At 43.5% G+C, this 18,975-nt stretch overlaps 1 protein-coding gene across 1 annotated transcript in view; it reads right to left on the bottom strand.

Annotated features, from left to right (window-relative positions):
- Positions 1-17,775, bottom strand: part of syt17 (synaptotagmin XVII) — a 37,456-nt gene extending 19,681 nt beyond the window's left edge. Inside the window, exons 1-5 of the mRNA XM_029123032.2 lie at positions 17,492-17,775; positions 11,754-11,771; positions 6,111-6,259; positions 1,609-1,754; positions 793-1,036 (exon numbers count right to left, since the gene is read on the bottom strand). Coding sequence (XP_028978865.2) covers positions 793-1,036; positions 1,609-1,754; positions 6,111-6,259; positions 11,754-11,771; positions 17,492-17,506 — 572 coding nt within the window. The 5' untranslated portion in view covers positions 17,507-17,775. The remainder of the gene's footprint in view (positions 1-792; positions 1,037-1,608; positions 1,755-6,110; positions 6,260-11,753; positions 11,772-17,491) is intronic.
- Between the last annotated feature and the right edge of the window lie 1,200 nt (positions 17,776-18,975).

Below are 18,975 nucleotides of genomic sequence, written 5' to 3'. Positions count from 1 at the left end.
GTAGAATTAAGGCAGTTCTGAAGGCGAAAGGGGGTCAAACACAGTATTAGTATGGTGTTCCTAATAATCCTTTAGGTGAGTGTATATATATATATCAGTGTTCAATGTGGTCACAGATGTATTTAGTGGCTCAGGCTTCTGTTCTGGACTTGGGGACTGTGAAGAGACAAGAGACAGAGGTTCCAGCACTTGTGTGGTTCCCATGTGTATCTGAACTACGTACAAACTGTATGAAGTAAAAGCCAGCACATTTAAACCCCGCACAGAAATCAGCAACGACCCAGTCCATTGCTTTTCCACTCTGAGGAAGGAGAGACTGACATGTACTGTATATTGCTGACGTTTCCCCTCTGTGTATTTCTAAATGCTATACATGCTGCTCTGTTTTGTGCCGACCGAGATCGTCCTTTGTTTTCTTCTTCGCCACCCCTGACCACACCAGCTGGCAGTCGTCAAGGTGTGACCCAACAAGGTGTGGTGTTGACTCCAATCAGAAAGAAAATAGAGCGCCTCCCTAAAACAGAAAGCCATTCTCCCATCAGAGCTATTTGGATTTGTATGTTTTGATCATGTTTTCTTGCCCGATTTTCCACCCCTGTTTCTCTCCTAGTGTCATTGCCAAATCGAGCGACCACCCACATGGGTTTTTGAACTTGAATTCGGCAAACTCTGAAGAATAGCAATAAGATATCCACAATTCAAGACAACACGCGTTTAGCATTATACAAAGAGATTAAACGTAAACAACACAAAAGCCTTCAGAAACAAAACAAATGAAGGACAAAACATTACTGTGTGCTGAAGTGGAGCATGCCGAGCTGGTAACGGAGCAGAATCTCATCGTCTGTCAGCAGGTCGACGTCATCCCTGGACGAGTCCAGCGGGTAGAGGCGGGGCTCCAGTTTCCTAAAGTAGTCGTCTGGTGGGGTCTGGGGTCGACGCAGGGGCTGGATCACCTCTTTCCTGGGCCCCATGGCCCAGAACTCTATAGGCTTTAGGTCAACCAAAGGTGAACTGGGCCTCCGTGCATCTAGACCTACATGGAGGGAGAAGCAGAGGACGGGGGGGTGGGGGGGGTACAAGAACATGGTCAAGTACGGCGTCAGGAATCTCGTCAGAGATGATTCTTCTTCCTCTTCCTTCTTAGCCACCTACTCTGATTGTTATTTCTGATTGTTCTCTGATTGTTCTCTGATTGTTCTCTGATTCTTCTCTGATTCTTCTCTGATTCTTACTCTCTCTCTTTCTCTGTGATGTCGTCGTCCATTCTCTCCAAGCACAGGTGAGGTTTCCTGTGGCCCTTTTAATTCATGCCAAAATCCTGATTGTATGAGGGCTGACTGTGCTTGTTAGTGTTTATACTTTGACAACTGTCCGTTGAGAGTTTAAGAATTGTGTCGATCTGAGTTTGTGCTTTAATGTGCAATTATGCTTTCATTTTGTATTATCTATATGGTTCATAGAACCAGTTTTAGTGTGTCATTTTTCAGCGTTTAATTCTATTGTTCAGTATTTGATTCAACGGTTCAGTGTTTGATTCAGTGACTCAGAGGTTATTAACAGACTGTTATTTCACGAGAATAACATTTTGATTAATTTGATTCTTACTAGAAAGTTGTCGGACGAGGCTGAAGGTGGAACGGGACATCTCAGAGCTGGAACGTCTCCGGTTTGAAATGGTGTCCTGTGGTATTGGCATGGCGTCAGCCTGCTGGACCGCAGGGTTAATGACCTCATCCACACACTCATCCACACTGACAGAAAGGGACAGAGAGAATGGGATGGAGAGGGAGGGGAAACGGATGAGAAGGGAGTAGTTATTTAAATATTTATCAGGGTTGTGGCCACACACAGCTCCAACGTTTTCCTTAGGTTTGCAGACGACAACAACACCCTGGTTCACATCTCCAACAACCATGAGACCGAATACAGAGAGGAAGTAAGTGACTTGGCAACATGGTGCCAGGACAACAACTTCTCTTAACGTCCGCAAGACTAAGGAGATGATCGTGGACTTCAGGAAGTGGCGGAGGGGGGGGGGGGGGGGGGTCATGCCCCCATAAACATCGATGGAGCTGAATTGGAGATTCTCCGAATTCAAGTGTGTGTTTATCAGATGTCCTCATCTGGTCCAGGAAAGCAGACTCTGCAGTAAAAACTGCTGATCTCCACTGCTGATCGTAAGGCCCTCCAGAGAGTGGTGAAGTTAGCAGAGCGCATCATCCTCTGCCATCTCCTCTCCGTGCAAGGCACACACCACACACAATGCCTTAGGAAAGCACAGAACTTCATCAAAGATCACAGCCACGCAGACTGTTGTCTGAGACTATGGTCTGTTCACACTGCTGTCATCTGGCAGATGCTATCGGCATGCACTTCCAGACTCACAAACAGTTTTTACCCCCAGACCATAAGGCTCCTCAACCAGCAACATTGATCTATTGATCACATGAACATTTCATATACTCTGGTCACTTTCTATGTACATTCAGTGTATATTAACAAATTTTAATGTATCCATTTATAGGCATTACAACACTTATATTTATAATATTTAAGATTTCTATTCATACTGTCCATATTTCCATTTCTACATTATTGAAATTGCTTCTAGTCAATATTGTCATGTATAGTTTGTGTTTTCTGTCATTATTTTTGCTTTGTATTCCTTAATTACTTATGTAGATGTCGCATGCCATGTCACAAGAGTGCCATGCCACAACAATTATTCGGTGCACTTCACAAAAAAAGTTGACTTTGACCCTCATCCGAAACCCTGTTGTGTCAGGTATCGCAGTCCCCTACGGGTTTGAATCCCCTCCTGTTGTGTCAGGTATCGCAGTCCCCTACGGGTTCGAATCCCCTCCTGTTGTGTCAGGTATCGCAGTCCCCTACGGGTTCGAATCCCCTCCTGTTGTGTCAGGTATCGCAGTCCCCTACGGGTTCGAATCCCCTCCTGTTGTGTCAGGTATCGCAGTCCCCTACGGGTTCGAATCCCCTCCTGTTGTGTCAGGTATCGCAGTCCCCTACGGGTTCGAATCCCCTCCTGTTGTGTCAGGTATCGCAGTCCCCTACGGGTTCGAATCCCCTCCTGTTGTGTCAGGTATCGCAGTCCCCTACGGGTTCGAATCCCCTCGTGATGAATAGTGTTGCGCCAATGGATAATTTGGTTGCAATGTTCCTTCTCGTTTGCTCTGGGAAAATCAGCCAGCTAATCAGAAAGAACAACATCATCATCACCACAACGGGCTCACGACTCCCTCTGTCCCTGTATCGGATAACGAGCCTCTGAGTGACCAGTTGTTTCCATGTACTGTAGTCCTTTGAACACAGCAGCCTGCCACAGGGCCCTGGTTGAAGCTGAACACGACGCAGCATGTAGCTTCATTTAGAGTATGTCCAGGGACTACTGACACATTAGGTCTGTTTGAACAGACACATCTACTGACACGTTAGGTTAGTGAGAATTCTGTTGGAACAGACACATCTATTAACACATTAGGTTAGTGAGAACTATGTTGGAACAGACACATCTACTGACACATTAGGTTAGTGAGAATTCTGTTGGAACAGACACATCTACTGACACATTAGGTTAGTGAGAACTCTGTTGGAACAGACACATCTACTGACACATTAGGTTAGTGAGAATTCTGTTGGAACAGACACATCTACTGACACATTAGGTTTGTTGGAACAGACACATCTACTGACACATTAGGTTAGTGAGAATTCTGTTGGAACAGACACATCTACTGACACATTAGGTTAGTGAGAATTCTGTTGGAACAGACACATCTACTGACACATTAGGTTAGTGAGAATTCTGTTGGAACAGACACATCTACTGACACATTAGGTTAGTGAGAATTCTGTTGGAACAGACACATCTACTGACAGTAGATGAGTGAGACTTCTCTTGGCTATTATAGTATGCTGTATATTATTTGTCCACAATGCCGCTGATGTAATAATAATGATTGATTCAGTTTGTCAGTTTGTTGTCCACTCCTGGTTTTATGTTTCTGTCCTGATTATTGTATTATCTCAATGCATTTCAATGCCCCAGCTGCCACCTCCCATGACATGTATCCAACCAAGAAAATGTTAAAACTTCAATTTTGAGAAACCCACATGCATTTGTGTAACTCAGCAACCTAACAGTGATGCCAAAACTGAACTCAGACCTACTGTCTAACCCTAAACTTAACCTGAAATACCTTAACATTAAAGTAACCTAATTTCTGACCCTAGCACCAAGTCTGACCCCAAACGTCTCAGCTAAGTGGGAAACTGACGTTGTCCTTGTATAGTCTGTCAAGACATTTATACATATACACACACACACATTCTCACACACACACACACGTATACACACACACACGTACTCACACACATACGTATACACACACACACACATTTCTCACACACACACACTCACAGCTCTGGAAAAAATGAAGAGACAACTGCACCTTTTTCTTTCCTTTCCAAAAAAGTCAGAGAGGAAGGTTTTTGGAGTGAGGAATAGAAGGGTTAAAATCAAGAGACCACATCAAATTGAATGCTTCTGTTCCTCACTCAAAACTTTCCTTTTCAGCTTTTTATGTTCTTTTTCAGGAAAGAAAAATGTGCAGTGGTCTCTTAATTTTTTCCAGAGCTGTATATTTTTATATATATATAGACAGAGACAGACAGAGCTGTATGTATGTGCGTCCTCACAAGGACATTAAAACCAGAAAACCTGCCATTATTATAATGGCAGGTTTTCTGGTTTTAATGTCCTTGTGAGGACACACATACATACAGCTCTGTCTGTCTCTGTCTGTCTCTTTCTATCTGTCTCTCTCTGTCTGTCTGCATCTGTCGTTTGGTCTGTCTCTGTCTGTCTGTCTGTCTCTGTCCGTCTGTCTCTCTCTCGCTCTCTCTGTGGGTCTGGCTGTCTGTGTTTGTCTGTCTCTGTCTGTCCGTCAGGGTATGTAATTCTAGTCAGGACTTCGTACTGGACCCTCAGGGATCATCAAGGACCCTTTGTGTCCATGACAACATCTCGCAGGGAAGATAGTTGTCACGGCAACAGGGAAATCTAAAACACATGGCTTCAGGAGAGTGGGATAAGAGGGAAGGTAGAGGTAGAACGGAGAGGAAAGGAAAGGAGAGACGAAAGGTGAGGAGGAGAGAAGAGGAGAAGAGAGGAAAAGAGGAGAGAAGAGAAGAGAAAAGGAGAGGAAAGAAGACTAGAGAAGGAAAGAGGGAAGGAGAGGGAAGGAGAGGGTTCTTCTGTTGTAAACTGTCTAATGAGGACAGGGAATAGTGCTCCATTTAGGATACCTGGCTGATAGTAAATAGCTAAACAAGTCTGTATCGTATCACTTCTTTTTTCACTATTGCCCCTAAGAGGTAAGAGGATTAGACCTTGGCGCCTGTGTGTGTGTGTGTGTGTCTCCAACATGACCATGGGAAAATGTGTCAATCTTAACAATTAGAGCAATATTTCAGCCAGACTGTTGGTTTCACAACGCACACATGTACATGCAAGCATACACACTCCCACAACAACACACACATACACATTCAACGGACAACACACATAGACACAACAAATTTCAACCAGAGAAGCTGACATCCTCATCATGTCCCTAGACAGATCAACAGCAGATCCGTCCATTACAAAAGGCAGGCTCATAACCGATGATGATGACCGTCTACAGTATTCATGCTACTAATCATTGTTTGTTTGTTTTCATGGACAAAAACAAGATAGTGCATCACAAGAAATATTCTATAATGACACAACCATGACACACCCATCAAAAAACCATGACACGACCATCACATAACCATGATGCAACATCTCTCAACCATCACACAAGCGTGATACAACCATTACAGAACCATGAATACAACCATCACAGAACCATGACACAACCATCACATAACCATGACACAACAAAGACACAACTTTCACACAACCAAAACACAACCATCACATAACCATGACACAAACATCACATCACACAACCATCACACAACCATCAAACAAGTTGTATGCATGTGGATGTGTGTATTTGTACTTGTGTGTGTGTGTTGTGCGTGTGTGTGTCCTAACTCACAGCCAGGATGGGGTCTGAGCAGGGAAGGGTCCCAGTATTTCCACCTCTTCATCGCTGGTAGGACAGTAGATACACTCCCAGCACCACAACAGACATGAGCGGCAGGACTTCCGACACAACAGACAGTCAGTTAGTCTGGCCAGCACTCCCTAGAGGGAGATAGAGAGAGACACCCAGCAGTCTATAAAACAAATATAACAATCAAACTGCCTGAACCATGTTCAAAGTTGTAATGTTTATTTGGTTTATAGTGTTCTTCTTTTCCACCTGCTTTGGCAAGTTGCTTAAGGGGACTCTACCCCCTTGATGTGACAATACTGAAGGGGACTCTACCCCCTTGATGTGACAATACTGAAGGGGACTATACCCCCTTGATGTGACAATACTGAAGGGGACTCTACCCCCTTGATGTGACAATACTGAAGGGGACTCTACCCCCTTGATGTGACAATACTGAAGGGGACTCTACCCCCTTGATGTGACAATACTGAAGGGGACTCTACCCCCTTGATGTGACAATACTGAAGGGGACTCTACCCCCTTGATGTGACAATACTGAAGGGGACTCTACCCCCTTGATGTGACAATACTGAAGGGGACTCTACCCCCTTGATGTGACAATACTGAAGGGGACTCTACCCCCTTAATGTGACAATACTTAAGGGGACTCTACCCCCTTGATGTGACAATACTGAAGGGGACTCTACCCCCTTGATGTGACAAAACTGAAGGGGACTATACCCCTTGATGTGACGATACTGAAGGGGACTCTACCCCCTTGATGTGACGATACTGAAGGGGACTCTACCCCCTTGATGTGACGATACTGAAGGGGACTCTACCCCCTTGATGTGACAATACTGAAGGGGACTCTACCCCCTTGATGTGACGATACTGAAGGGGACTCTACCCCCTTGATGTGACGATACTGAAGGGGACTCTACCCCCTTGATGTGACGATACTGAAGGGGACTCTACCCCCTTGATGTGACAACACTGAAGGGGACTCTACCCCCTTGATGTGACAAAACTGAAGGGGACTATACCCCCTTGATGTGATTATACTGAAGGGGACTCTACCCCCTTGATGTGATGATACTGAAGGGGACTCTACCCCCTTGATGTGACGATACTGAAGGGGACTCTACCCCCTTGATGTGACAATACTGAAGGGGACTCTACCCCCTTGATGTGACAATACTGAAGGGGACTCTACCCCCTTGATGTGACAATACTGAAGGGGACTCTACCCCCTTGATGTGACAATACTGAAGGGGACTCTACCCCCTTGATGTGACAAAACTGAAGGGGACTATACCCCCTTGATGTGACGATACTGAAGGGGACTATACCCCCTTGATGTGACGATACTGAAGGGGACTCTACCCCCTTGATGTGACGATACTGAAGGGGACTCTACCCCCTTGATGTGACGATACTGAAGGGGACTCTACCCCCTTGATGTGACAATACTGAAGGGGACTCTACCCCCTTGATGTGACAATACTGAAGGGGACTCTACCCCCTTGATGTGACAATACTGAAGGGGACTCTACCCCCTTGATGTGACAATACTGATGGGGACTCTACCCCCTTGATGTGACAATACTGAAGGGGACTCTACACCCTTGATGTGACAATACTGAAGGGGACTCTACCCCCTTGATGTGACAATACTTAAGGGGACTCTACCCCCTTGATGTGACAATACTGAAGGGGACTCTACCCCCTTGATGTGACAATACTGAAGGGGACTCTACCCCCTTGATGTGACAATACTGAAGGGGACTCTACCCCCTTGATGTGACAATACTGAAGGGGACTCTACCCCCTTGATGTGACAATACTGAAGGGGACTCTACCCCCTTGATGTGACAATACTGAAGGGGACTCTACCCCCTTAATGTGACAATACTGAAGGGGACTCTACCCCCTTGATGTGACAATACTGAAGGGGACTCTACCCCCTTGATGTGACAATACTGAAGGGGACTCTACCCCCTTGATGTGACAATACTGAAGGGGACTCTACCCCCTTGATGTGACAAAACTGAAGGGGACTCTACCCCCTTGATGTGACAATACTGAAGGAAACGGCCTCAGATCACTGGACCCCACAGGCCACTCATTAATTATTGCCAGGAATTTGGGAAACAAAGCCAGTGCTTTATGTGAAGAGACAGAGAGAAATGTTGTGAATTTTTATTGTATTTTTAAAAGGCGTATTTGAAATACTGGGAAGACAGAAGTTACCTAAAGCGCAGTGGGCTGGATTCTAACCCTTGCTGTGACAATAAAGGCCAGCCTAGGTGGGTTCAGTGATCTTAGTATTATTACCAGGCATTTAGGAAACAAAGCCAATGTGTATATCTGATGCATCCTGTAACGCTCTGCCTAATATGCATTCTTCTGTAATGCCTAGGCAGCATTTTCAATGTGTGTATCTGATGCATCCTGTAACGCTCTGCCTAGTATGCATGCTTCTGTAATGCCTCGGCAGCATTTTCAATGTGTGTATCTGATGCATCCTGTAACGCTCTGCCTAGTATGCATGCTTCTGTAACGCCTAGGCAGCATTTTCATGTCCCCTGACCTCTCAGAGAGGATCGCAGTGATGTGGGACTTTCACTTGCAGCACGTGAACCGGGTCACTAAGTTTCACAGAGAGGAGGCACAGCCACACATTAGCGCAAACACCCAACAATAACATGATACGTATCGTCATGCTAGCTTCTAAAAATAATTGCTAGCTAGCTAAAAACATTAGTGGTCAATACAGAACCTTTGGAAACACTGCTGTATTTAGGTTACACGAATTAGCATGAATTAGCGTTGCGCTACTGTAGGCTTGTTCTGTTAACCAACTGGCTACTAGTTAGACTAGCAAATAACATTTCAAATGTCCTCATGCTTTCACAAAGTGGATGGGAATTGTGCCATCCACAGTGCTGCCACTGTAAATGTATGAACGTCTACACTATGATATTAACTGCTCACATTCAGGACCTAAACGGAAAGAGAGAAAGCACGTAGTGAAGAAAGGAGGCAGATGGATGAGAGGTAGAGGACAGAAAGAGGGAGAGACAGGGAGGGAGAAAGCTGTGTACTGTAGTTTAAATAATATTATGGCTGTCAAAGTTAATGAGTAAATCAGATTAGGTCTCTTTTATAATTTGACAGTTAAGAACATGGAGACAGTTGATGCGCAATACGGCCAGGATTCACAGAGGGAGAATTGAAGTCCCCACCCACTGAGATCTCCCATGACACCCTGTTCTCCATGCAGTTTATGACTTGTCACCAGGGCCCAGAGACAGAAATGGAACAAAAAGCCTCTGACCTCAATTGATTTTCATTGAAGAGCCTGGACTAGTCAACAAGGGAGTGGAACCACTTATGTTATAAATGCACCCTGTTCCCTACACAGTCCAATACATTTATGTTATAAATGTACCCTGTTCCCAACACAGTCCAATACATTTATGTTATAAATGTACCCTGTTCCCTACACAGTCCAATACATTTATGTTATAAATGTACCCTGTTCCCTACACAGTCCAATACATTTATGTTATAAATGTACCCTGTTCCCAACACAGTCCAATACATTTATGTTATAAATGTACCCTGTTCCCAACACAGTCCAATACATTTATGTTATAAATGCACCCTGTTCCCTACACAGTCCAATACATTTATGTTATAAATGCACCCTGTTCCCAACACAGTCCAATACATTTATGTTATAAATGTACCCTGTTCCCTACACAGTCCAATACATTTATGTTATAAATGTACCCTGGTCCCTACACAGTCCAATACATTTATGTTATAAATGTACCCTGTTCCCTACACAGTCCAATACATTTATGTTATAAATGTACCCTGTTCCCTACACAATCCAATACATTTATGTTATAAATGTACCCTGTTCCCTACACAGTCCAATACATTTATGTTATAAATGTACCCTGTTCCCTACACAGTCCAATACATTTATGTTATAAATGTACCCTGTTCCCTACACAGTCCAATACATTTATGTTATAAATGTACCCTGTTCCCTACACAGTCCAGTACATTTATGTTATAAATGTACCCTGTTCCCTACACAGTCCAATACATTTATGTTATAAATGCACCCTGTTCCCTACACATTCCAATACATTTTACCAGAGACAATGGTGCACTAACTAGGGAATAGGTTTCTATTTGAAATGCATGTGTTCTTCTGTGAAACACTTTATGTACACTCTTGGCTAGAAGTGTACATGTTTTACTAACCTTGAGGATCAAGAATGAAGAAAAATAATACATTTCCCTTTTGCTAGAATCACAAAATGCTTCTAACAAAAAACCAAAGGGCCAAATACATTATTAAAAGACAAAAACAAACAAAATATACATATTTCTCTTTTTCTGAAAATGAACATAGTTTATCATTAAGAACCTAAGAAAAAGTTACAGGGAAAAGAAGAATTCGGCTTATTAAAAACAACAAAAAAGAAACACATTTTCTTTAAATGTAGCCAGAAAAGGTCTTAGGGGGATCCTTTTAGACAGTTAGTGTATGTACTAAAGACAACCTGTCTATTTATTAAACTAATATGTTAGGTGTAGTTAGCCTGTGACAGTAGAACTAATTATCCCAGAAGCACAAAACATTCTTCCCCTCCTCTCACCCTCTTTCACCTCCTTCATCCTCATCCCCCTCCTCCCCACTCCTTCACCCTCCTCCCCACTTCTCCTCCCTGCTTCACTCTCCTGCAACCCCCCCCCCCACCCACTCTCCTCCATGTCCGTCACCCTCCTTCCACATGTCTTGCTCCCATTTAAAGTCTGATCAACATAACACTTCCATTCCAAATGAATAAGCAATAACACTTAGTTTCCTTCCCCCTTATTGCTATTTCAATATTTAATGCAAGGCTACAGCAGGCCTAGCCACTAGACACACTGCCTATGAATACATAAACGAACGCAAAAGGAAATCATATAAGATTAATGGAAGTCAAGCTGGAGGAGGGACGGGGGGACGGGGGGGGGGGGGTAGACATAGAATCTCCCCCCTTCTCTTACATTCTCCCACTCACTCCAGGCTCCAGGTGAATCTCAGCCACAGGACCACACCTCAGGACTACCTGGCCTGATGGCACCCAGCTGTCCTTGCCCACCTCATTGTGTTTCTGTTTTTTTCCCTCAGACTCTAAGCCAGGGGTTCCCAAAACTTTTTGGCCGATGACCCTAATTTCGATATCTAAAAATTCTCACAACCCCAACTATGAGAAGATTTAAAAAAAAAAAAAAAAAAAAAAAAAAATATATATATATATATATATATATATATATATATATATATATATATATATATATATATATATATATATATATCGTTATTTTAAGTATACAAACACAGCTACACAAAGAGATGTATTATACACACACACACACACACATACACACACGTATACAAACCCAGCCACACAGAGATATATTATACACACACACACACACACATACGTATACAAACCCAGCCACACAGAGATATATTATACACACACACACATACACACACGTATTCAAACCCAGCCACACAGAGATGCATTATACACACACACACACATACTTTAGAGGATAACATACCTCGTTGATGGGTTCCAACTGTCCTTTTTCACAGGTGAGGAGAAGAGGGTTTTGGTTCGTTGGAGGACCAGCGTGGAGAGGAAAAGGTGTTTTAGTAAACATCTCTAGGTCAAATAGCTCCTGTCCACATTCACTGTTTAGAATTCAGACAAACATTTGCTCAAAGCAATCAGCTTGCAGCAGGTGCATGTGAATGTTTTGATATTTAACAATGTCTTCAAAAGGAATGAACAGTTTGTTTGTTTGGACTCCATGCCTCTGTCGGAGCTTGTATACTGGCAGTTATCAAAAAACTGCCACTCCATCCTGTTCCCATCGCTTCCTATTATCTATTTCACCTGGGGGAATCTATTGTCTGTTTCACCTGGAGGAGTTGAATGTCTGTTTCACCTGGAGGAATCCAATGTCTGTTTCACCTGGAGGAATCTAATGTCCGTTTCACCTGGAGGAATCTAATGTCTGTTTCACCTGGACGAATCTAATGTCTGTTTCACCTGGAGGAATCTAATGTCTGTTTCACCTGGAGGAGTTGAATGTCTGTTTCACCTGGAGGAATCCAATGTCTGTTTCACCTGGAGGAATCTAATGTCCGTTTCACCTGGAGGAATCTAATGTCCGTTTCACCTGGAGGAATCTAATGTCTGTTTCACCTGGACGAATCTAATGTCTGTTTCACCTGGAGGAATCTAATGTCTGTTTCACCTGGAGGAGTTGAGTGTCTGTTTCACCTGGACGAATCTAATGTCTGTTTCACCTGGAGGAATCTAATGTCTGTTTCACCTGAACGAATCTAATGTCCGTTTCACCTGGAGGAATCTAATGTCAGTTTCACCTGAAGGAATCTAATGTCTGTTTCACCTGGACGAATCTAATGTCCATTTCACCTCGAGGAGTTGAATGTCTGTTTCACCTGGAGGAATCTAATGTCTGTTTCACCTGAAGGAATCTAATGTCTGTTTCACCTGGACGAATCTAATGTCCGTTTCACCTCGAGGATTGGAATGTCTGTTTCACCTGGAGGAATCTAATGTCCGTTTCACCTGGAGGGATCTAATGTCTGTTTCTCTCACTGGAACCGTCTAATGTCTGTTTGATTCTGTCTACAGTGGGGACTGAAGCAAAAGGCATATTTCGACACTGTGGATAATAAAGTTTTTGTAATTATAATAAAATGTAATCATTCATTTTTAGTTTAAGTAATTAAGTATTATTGCAGAATGATTAGGTTTTTCAATACTCTTGCAAGCCAGACACTATATATATATATAAAAAAAATCTAAATATAATGGTATAAAAGATACTTAATTCGATAGTTTCTTGCTCTGAAACCAGGAATGTCTGCCAGCAAGAATTCAAGCTACTGTCTCTCATCTCTAAATCAACCATTTAATTTTTCTGACCAGGGTTGTCTACTAATGTTTTTACAACATTAAATTCTTGCTCTTGGATAAAAGAAAAGACAAGTTGAATGAATGGACAGTCCAGAAAATCTAAATGCAGAACTGATGCTTAGGGATAACATGCCTTTTCAAAGATCTCTCCATCCGCATCTCTCCATCCACATCCAGAAGCTACCAGCTTTGAGTCTACTTGGGTTTGCCTCTCCAGGACTCCCCACAGATGTTCAATGGGGTTTAAGTGCAGACTTATTTTCAAATTTTTCCCCTCAAAGATTTCAGTTTGGTTTTCAATTGAATTGTTCACGTTATTGGTCACATTAAAGCTGGAAAACGTTCTGATATGATTTATCTTTGTCTCGTTTTTTTACATCACAAGAACCTGGCATTTCTCCATTTCTTGTGTTCTTCGGTTTGATGTCATATGGAAATGCAAATCTTTGCACCCAGTCTGAGGTCCTACTCTCTGGATGTCTTCCTCAACTAGCTCTCCATATTTTGCTCTGTTCATCTTTCCCTCAATCCGGACCAGTCTCCCAGTCCCTGCCGCTGAGAAGCATCCCCATAGCATGATGCTGCCACCACCACACTTCACCATAGGGATTGGCTATTTTGCTATCACGTCAAATAGCTACATTTTGGTCCCATCAGTCCAGAGAATCTTTTCCTCATGCTCACAGAGTCCTTTAGGCAGCATGCAATATGCTTTTTACTCAGGAGTGGCTTCCATCTAGCCATTCTTAAAAGTATGATTGATGGAGTGCTGCAAAGATCGTTGTCCTTCTGGCAGGTTTTCCTACAGTATCTCTGCAGAGAAAAAACTCGGTTAGAGAGGCCATTGGGCTCTCAGTCACTTACCTGACCAAGTCCCTTCTTGCCTGCTTACCTAGTTTGGTTGGACAGTCAGCTCTAGGAAGAGTCTTAGTGGCTAAAAACGTCTTCCAGTTCCCAATGGAGTCCACTGTTCTCCTGGGAAATTTCAATTCTGATGGTACCCTTCCCTATATAGTGCACTATTTTCACCAGGTAAAAAAGGGCTGAAACTTTATAAGGAAACATTCAATGTTTTCCATACGCGTCCTGGTCAGAAGAAGGTTCCCTACGCGTCCTAGTCAGAATAAGGTTCCCTACGCGTCCTAGTCAGAAGAAGGTTCCCTACGCGTCCTGGTCAGAAGAAGGTTCCCTACGCGTCCTAGTCACAATAAGGTTCCCTACGCGTCCTAGTCAGAATAAGGTTCCCTACACGTCCTGGTCAGAATAAGGTTCCATACGCGTCCTAGTCAGAAGAAGGTTCCATACGCGTCCTAGTCAGAAGAAGGTTCCCTACGCGTCCTGGTCAGAATAAGGTTCCATACGCGTCCTGGTCAGAAGAAGGTTCCCTACGCGTCCTGGTCAGAATAAGGTTCCATACGCGTCCTAGTCAGAAGAAGGTTCCCTACGCGTCCTGGTCAGAATAAGGTTCCCTACGCGTCCTGGTCAGAAGAAGGTTCCATACGCGTCCTGGTCAGAAGAAGGTTCCCTACGCGTCCTAGTCAGAAGAAGGTTCCCTACGCGTCCTAGTCAGAAGAAGGTTCCCTACGCGTCCTAGTCAGAAGAAGGTTCCCTACGCGTCCTGGTCAGAATAAGGTTCCATACGCGTCCTGGTCAGAAGAAGGTGGATACATGGGGAATAGGGAGCCATTGCTGATACACTAAATCGCATCTGAAATCTTAGAGGTCTGCATCTCATAGTATTGACTGGACAACTGGACAACACACACACACACACAGACATGCACAAACACAAACACACACACACAGACACACAGACATGCACAAACACACACACACACACACACACACACACACTTGCACACAGAGAACAGAGACAGACAGGCACACACACACACACACACACACACTTGCACACAGAGAACAGAGACAGACAGGCACAAACACACACACACACACACACACACACACACACACACACAGAGAACAGAGACAGACAGGCACAAACACTGTCGCTTTTTCAGTCTCCCTCTTGCTGTTTCTCTCTTTCGATCCCTCCTGTCTCTCTCCTCTCTCCTTTATGTTCCTTCTATTTTCTTCTTGTCTTTTCCTGATGTTGTCTTTGCAATTAGCAGTGACTGTATCCATGGTGACAGCAACAGGAGTAAACACCCATTCTATACTTTTCCCCTCTCAAGTCCAGAGCATTGTGAAGAGACTGAAGACGTGTTTAAATGAGTCCAGAGCATTGTGAAGAGACTGAAGACGTGTTTAAATGAGTCCAGAGCATTGTGAAGAGACAGAATACATGTTTAAATGAGTCCAGAGCATTGTGAAGAGACTAAAGACGTGTTTAAATGAGTCCAGAGCATTGTGAAGAGACTGAAGACATGTTTAAATGAGTCCAGAGCATTGTGAAGAGACTGAAGACGTGTTTAAATGAGTCCAGAGCATTGTGAAGAGACTGAAGACGTGTTTAAATGAGTCCAGAGCATTGTGAAGAGACTGAAGACGTGTTTAAATGAGTCCAGAGCATTGTGAAGAGACTGAAGATGTGTTTAAATGAGTCCAGAGCATTGTGAAGAGACTGAAGACATGTTTAAATGAGTCCAGAGCATTGTGAAGAGACTGAAGACATGTTTAAATGAGTCCAGAGCATTGTGAAGAGACTGAAGACGTGTTTAAATGAGTCCAGAGCATTATGAAGAGACTGAAGACGTGTTTAAATGAGTCCAGAGCATTGTGAAGAGACTGAAGATGTGTTTAAATGAGTCCAGAGCATTGTGAAGAGACTGAAGACGTGTTTAAATGAGTCCAGAGCATTGTGAAGAGACTGAAGATGTGTTTAAATGAGTCCAGAGCATTGTGAAGAGACTGAAGACATGTTTAAATGAGTCCAGAGCATTGTGAAGAGACTGAAGACATGTTTAAATGAGTCCAGAGCATTGTGAAGAGACTGAAGACATGTTTAAATGAGTCCAGAGCATTGTGAAGAGACTGAAGACATGTTTAAATGAGTCCAGAGCATTGTGAAGAGACTGAAGACGTGCACATGTCTGATGGTTGTATCTAGCTAACTAGGATGGGGTCATATATTGTAGCTCAAACCATTCAAAAGTTGGAGATATTTTACTCGGTTTCTTTGGCAATTGTATTATCTAATGAAGCAACCCAACATAGTTTGGGAAATTGACCTAACGTAGGCACCAAAGCACTTTTTACTCATTATAACCATCTAAAAAAAAAACATTTCATAAAATAATAACCGATAATACAATAATCATTAATATTCAACAGGTCAACATTTCACCATACCCATTAACAATGGAACAGAGACAATGGAGATTCTGCTGCAACAAAGATAAACTCATAACATGAATGGTACTGTACTATTTACATCAAGCCCAGACTGACACAATATCATATACCACATCAAAACCAAATCACTGCTATTAATATCAAGACCAGACTGACACAATATCATATACCACATCAAAACCTAATCAACGCTATTAATATCAAGACCTGGCTGACACCATGTCAGGTACCACATCAAAACCTAATCAATGCTATTAATATCAAGACCTGGCTGACACAATATCATATACCACATCAAAACCTAATCAATGCTATTAATATCAAGGCCTGGCTGACACAATATCATATATCACATCAAAACCTAATCAATGCTATTAATATCAAGACCTGGCTGACACAATATCATATATCACATCAAAACCTAATCAATGCTATTAATATCAAGACCTGGCTGACACCATGTCAGGTACCACATCAAAACCTAATCAATGCTATTAATATCAAGGCCTGGCTGACACAATATCATATACCACATCAAAACCTAATCAATGCTATTAATATCAAGGCCTGGCTGACACAATATCATATACCACATCAAAACCTAATCAATGCTATTAATATCAAGGCCTGGCTGACACAATATCATATACCACATCAAAACCTAATCAATGCTATTAATATCAAGGCCTGGCTGACACCATGTCAGGTACCACATCAAAACCTAATCAATGCTATTAATATCAAGGCCTGGCTGACACCATGTCAGGTACCACATCAAAACCTAATCAATGCTATTTTACAAACGTCTACACACAATGACATGCCAAAGCAGACATGAGAGGAGAGAGAAGACAGCGAAGAAAGGTGCTAGGAGAGAGAAAGTGTGGGGGGGGGAGAAAAAAAACAAGAGATGGTCGAAAGAGAGGGATGGAAAAAGAGAGAGAGGGAGGAGGGAGACAAAGCAACAACAGGTGTTGATAGTGTGTGTGTGTGTGTGTGTGTTTACAAGAGGACATAGTCACAGGGTCCTACCTGTGTGTATGCCATTCTCCTCTACTCCTCTCCTTCTCTATTTTCCACCTCTCCTCAGTCCCTCTCTTCTTCACCTCTCTTTTAAGCAGCTGCTCATCCCTCCATCCAATATCCACTCTGGAAAACAGACCGCGGGAAAGTAAGAAAGAGAGAAAGAGAGAAAGAAAGAGAGAGGGAGAGACACAGAGAATCTCTCAAGGTGACAGGAGTGAGTAATGATGTCTCTTCTTCATTCTCACTGTCACTATCTCATCCCCCCTCACACAAAAACAACAACACAGACCCTCCTCTCCTCCTCCTATCTCCTCCCCCGTCTCTCGCTCTCCCTCTCGCGCCTCCTGCTCTCCATCCTCGACCCCACCCACCCAGACACTCTCCCTCTCTTCCTGTCCATCTCTCCCTCCCTCTTCAGACTCGCAAAACCCTGGTCCCATGAGCTTGAGTCCCCCCCCCATTCCCCGTATCTCTTTACCCCCCATCCCCAGCTTTCTCATCTCCTTCTCTCCTCGCCTCCTTTCTCCTGTGCACTAGTGAGTCACCACAGGTTTGTAGTAGCACACTGATGGATAATGAATAAAACCTGTTGTCTGGTTCTGTCTGTGTGTGTGTGTGTGTGTGTGTGTGTCTGGTTTGTGTCTCGGGGCAGCCCTCACAACATCTGTCTGTTTTGCTCTCAGTTTCTTTCCATGATAAGTGTCCAAAACCGCACGAAAAGAGAGGGAGAGGAGTAAGAGGAAGAGCGAGAGAGGATACAGAGCAGTTGTATAAGGTTATGGCAGAGTTATCATGTGTGTGTGTGTGTGTGTGTTTGTGACATCAAAGGGTGCATTGCCAGGTTACTTCAGGAGAGTTACCGTGGAAACCAAAGTGGCAAATGACCTGTTGCCGTGTCATCTGAGATCTCTTGTCGGCTCCTCCTCCTCTGCTGTGTGAGTGTAGAGCTCTCCTGGTGGCCCCGCCTCCTCCTCTGCTGTGTGAGTGTAGAGTTCTCCTGGTGGCCCCGCCTCCTCCTCTGCTGTGTGAGTGTAGAGTTCTCCTGGTGGCCCCGCCTCCTCCTCCACTGTGTGAGTGTAGAGTTCTCATGGTGGCCCCGCCTCCTCCTCTGCTGTGTGAGTCTGGGTGTTTCTGTGTGTAGATGTGTGTGTGTAGGTGTATGTTTGTGTGTGTGTGTCTGTTCCAGCATGCGTGGCATATCTGTGTGTGTGTATATCTGTGTACGTGTGTAAGTATGTCTGTATGTGTGTGTGTCTGTGTTTATATGTGTGTGTGTGTGTGTGTGTGTGTGAGATTCAGGTCTATTCGTACATGCAGGGACTGTTCAAATATAATAAAACCTGACAAATCTGTCCCTGCAAGGTATTTTGTCAGCTCCTCAAATGGAAAAGTCTAATTTTGGCTTAGTGGTAAGGTTTGGAGTGAAAATTATAATTGGCCATAGAATTAGGGTTACTTATCAGTTTAGGCATTACTGGTTAGGTGTAAGG

The sequence above is a fragment of the Esox lucius genome, chromosome 11, assembly GCF_011004845.1.
Source record: "Esox lucius isolate fEsoLuc1 chromosome 11, fEsoLuc1.pri, whole genome shotgun sequence".
In the NCBI taxonomy this organism is placed as follows: Eukaryota; Metazoa; Chordata; class Actinopteri; order Esociformes; family Esocidae; genus Esox; species Esox lucius.
Note: the sequence above shows the minus strand (reverse complement) of the source record. Positions and strands in the feature narration are given on the sequence as shown.